Source organism: Ichthyophthirius multifiliis (assembly GCF_000220395.1).
Source record: "Ichthyophthirius multifiliis unplaced genomic scaffold scaff_1120509250917, whole genome shotgun sequence".
Taxonomy (NCBI): Eukaryota; Ciliophora; class Oligohymenophorea; order Hymenostomatida; genus Ichthyophthirius; species Ichthyophthirius multifiliis.
Genome location: NW_004086376.1, coordinates 1 through 3,167, shown reverse-complemented (window position 1 = coordinate 3,167; position 3,167 = coordinate 1). Strand labels below are relative to the sequence as shown.

Here is a 3,167-nt window from a genome sequence, read left to right as displayed (position 1 = left end):
ACCCAACTTAAAAATACTAATATTATCTATTTTAATATTATTAGCATTTATATTATTAACTTTACTAATATATAATGTTTTATAATTTAAAAAACCTTTAGAAAGTTCGAACGAAATTTTTTTTTAAAATAATTGGCAAGATATAACAGATAAAATAATAAAACCTAAAACAATAAATAGTAAATTCGAAGCTATAAAACTAAAAGAAAATAATTTAAAGGTACTTTTAATATCTGAACCTAATTTACCCTTAAGTGGGGCTTCTTTAGACGTAAAAGTAGGTTCATTTAATAATCCAGACTAATTATAAGGACTTGCACATCTTTTAGAACATATGTTATTTATGGGAAGTCAGAAATATTAAAATGAAAGTTTATTTAATGATTTAATATCAAGAAACGGAGGGTCAACTAATGCATATACAGCGAGTGGAAATACAAATTATTATTTTTAAAGCACAAATAATAATTTTGAGTAAATCTTAGATGTATGGAGTCGATTTTTTATTGACCCTCTTTTAAAAGAAGATTAACTAGAACGAGAAATATAAGCAGTAGATTCTGAATATGTGAATAGTTTAACTAGAGAAGCTTATAGAATATATAATTTATTAATTAGTATAAGTGATAAATAACATCCTTTTAATAATTTTAGTTGTGGAAATGTCTATTCTTTAATGAAGAATCCAAAAAACACATACTTCGCCCTTAGAGAGTTTCTTTAAAAATTTTACTTTTCCGAAAATATGACTTTGGTAATAAAAGTAGATTCTATTTACTAAAATTCAATTAAAAATAAAATTGAAAATCTTTTTTCACAAATACCTTCTTTTTAGAAAAAAGTATAAAATTCAAATCTTCTTTTAAATTCGAAATTGTATACTGAATAGGTGCCTATTTAAAAAGGCTCATATTTACAATTAAAGGAAAATGCTAAAACAAATAAACTTCATTTATGCTTCTTCCTTCCTTTTAACGAAGAAAGTGAATATAAGACATTAAAATTTATAAAATATTTATTTTATTATGGATTCTAAGAAACAAACTTTTGCCTATATTTAACAGAAAAAAAATTATCGAGCAAATGCGAAATAGATATAGAAGAAGAAATTACTGTTTTAAGTAAATTTTTGATATTTTAAATAGATATAGAGCTATTGAATGAAATAGAAAATGACATATAAGAAATAATACGCATTTATTTTTATTATATATAAGAAATACAAAAAATAAATGATAAAGAGGAAAAATATAATAAATTTAAAGAAATACTCGAGAAATTATTTTCTTTATAAAATCTATAAACAGACTAAGTTATGGATGAAGTGAGTGACTTTTCTAAAATAATAAACTAAAATAAAATAGTCAAGGAAATTATAAGTTATGAAAATTTATTGAAGAAATTTAATAGCTATCACTTCGAAAAAATATTATAAATTTTAAGTAATCCCGAAAAAATAATTATTATTCATAAAACTAATAACGAATTATTTTTCAAAAATATGCCTTTAACAGAAAACAAGCTTTATGATTTGACTTTTACTTAAAAATTTTTAAGCGAAAAGGAACTTTTAGATTTTTTAAATTTCGAAAAAAATTAAAATTAATATCTTAGATTAATTTCCCTGTTTTAAAAGATACTATTTTGGAAGATATTGATAATTCTTTTTAAGATTTCGAAACTCCTTAAGTTATTTTGAACAACGAAAACGGAAGATTATTCATTTAAGTAAATAAAAGAGAATTTAAATAGCCTAAATAAGTGATTTATTTATAATTTGATAACGAGTTAGTTAAAAAAGATATTTTTTATAAAATATCGAATGAAATTTTTGTCTATGAACTCGAAGTGATTTTAAAAAAGAATCTTTTTAAATACGAAATGAGTGGACTTATATATGAAATAATTTCAAATAGATAAGGATTTAAGATATATTTGGAAACTTTCGATTCTTTGTTGGAAGAAATAATAAAAGAAATTTCAAAGAGCTTAAACTAAGTGCAAATAAAGGAAGAAGATTTTGAAAAAAATAAGAAAAACATCGAAAATCAAATAAAATAATTTGAATATTAAATGATTTTTAAGTAATTTCGTGAAGTTTTATTTAAAGTTTTCATAAAAGATTACTTCGATAAAAAAGAGATTTCAAAAAATATACAAAATTTAGATTTCGCAAAGCTCATTTCTTTTTAACAAAACTTCAAAAACTCATTTTATTTGACTTTTTTTGTTTTCGGAAATGCCAAAGAAAATATAATAAAAAACTGTTTCCTTAATCTAACTTCTGATTTAAAAAATAATACATTATCTAAAAAAACTACTATTGACAAAATATTCTCTTTTCCACATAAAAAAATTGTTTATAGAAATATATACTCTTCTGGGGATAATAAAAATAACCTTGGAGCAACAGTATTTTAATTTGGCAAAATAAATATGAAAAAAAAAGCTATATTAAAATTAATATAAAAACCTTTACACAGTTTTGCATTTGAAAAATTGAGAACATAATAGTAATTAGGATATGTAGTTTAGGGTTTTTTGATTAATTTTTAAGATATTTTTAATTATTGCGTACTTGTCTAAGGATACAAAAATACACCTAATATTTATGAGAAATAAATAACAATAATGATAAAGGAATTCAGTGAACAATATCTACAATAAATGGATGATATAACTTTTTAAGGATTAAAAGAGAGTACAAAAGAGAGTTTATCAAAAAAATTTTCAAATTTAAATGAAAAAGCAGAATTTTATTGGTATTATATTTAAAATTAAAGTTTTGATTTTTAAGAAAATAATAATATTATAAAAGAAATTCATTATATTTCTAAAAATGATGTGATTAAATTCTTTAATGAATCATTTTTTGATAATTACCTAAGTTTCTAATTGTTTAATGCTGAAATAAAATAAGATATTTAAGACAATCTAGAAGAAAATATATTTTTAAATATCAAAAAAATATAATAATAAGGAGAATGGATAAATTTAGATGATTAATTTATAAATTTTATAAAAGAAAAAAAAAATTGATGTTTTTTTATAAAAAAGAATATATAATTATTGAATAATTTTTATAATATATAATATAATATTATATTATATTATATTATATTATATTATATATTATATTATTTAATATATACTTTTTTATGTATATT

General features: G+C 19.9%; 1 protein-coding gene across 1 annotated transcript, besides 2 other annotated features; it reads right to left on the bottom strand. All coding sequences in view use genetic code 6, as the record gives it.

The window, feature by feature from the left end:
* Positions 1-907: 907 nt before the first annotated feature.
* IMG5_112280 (hypothetical protein) lies at positions 908-1,471 on the bottom strand (the record flags this gene model as incomplete). The annotated part of the gene is made up of 1 exon (XM_004034782.1): positions 908-1,471. One exon carries the CDS (start codon positions 1,469-1,471, stop codon positions 908-910), a length of 564 nt encoding a protein of 187 aa, XP_004034830.1.
* Positions 1,472-3,080: 1,609 nt separating this feature from the next.
* Positions 3,081-3,141: a microsatellite.
* Positions 3,087-3,148: a microsatellite.
* Positions 3,149-3,167: the final 19 nt, after the last annotated feature.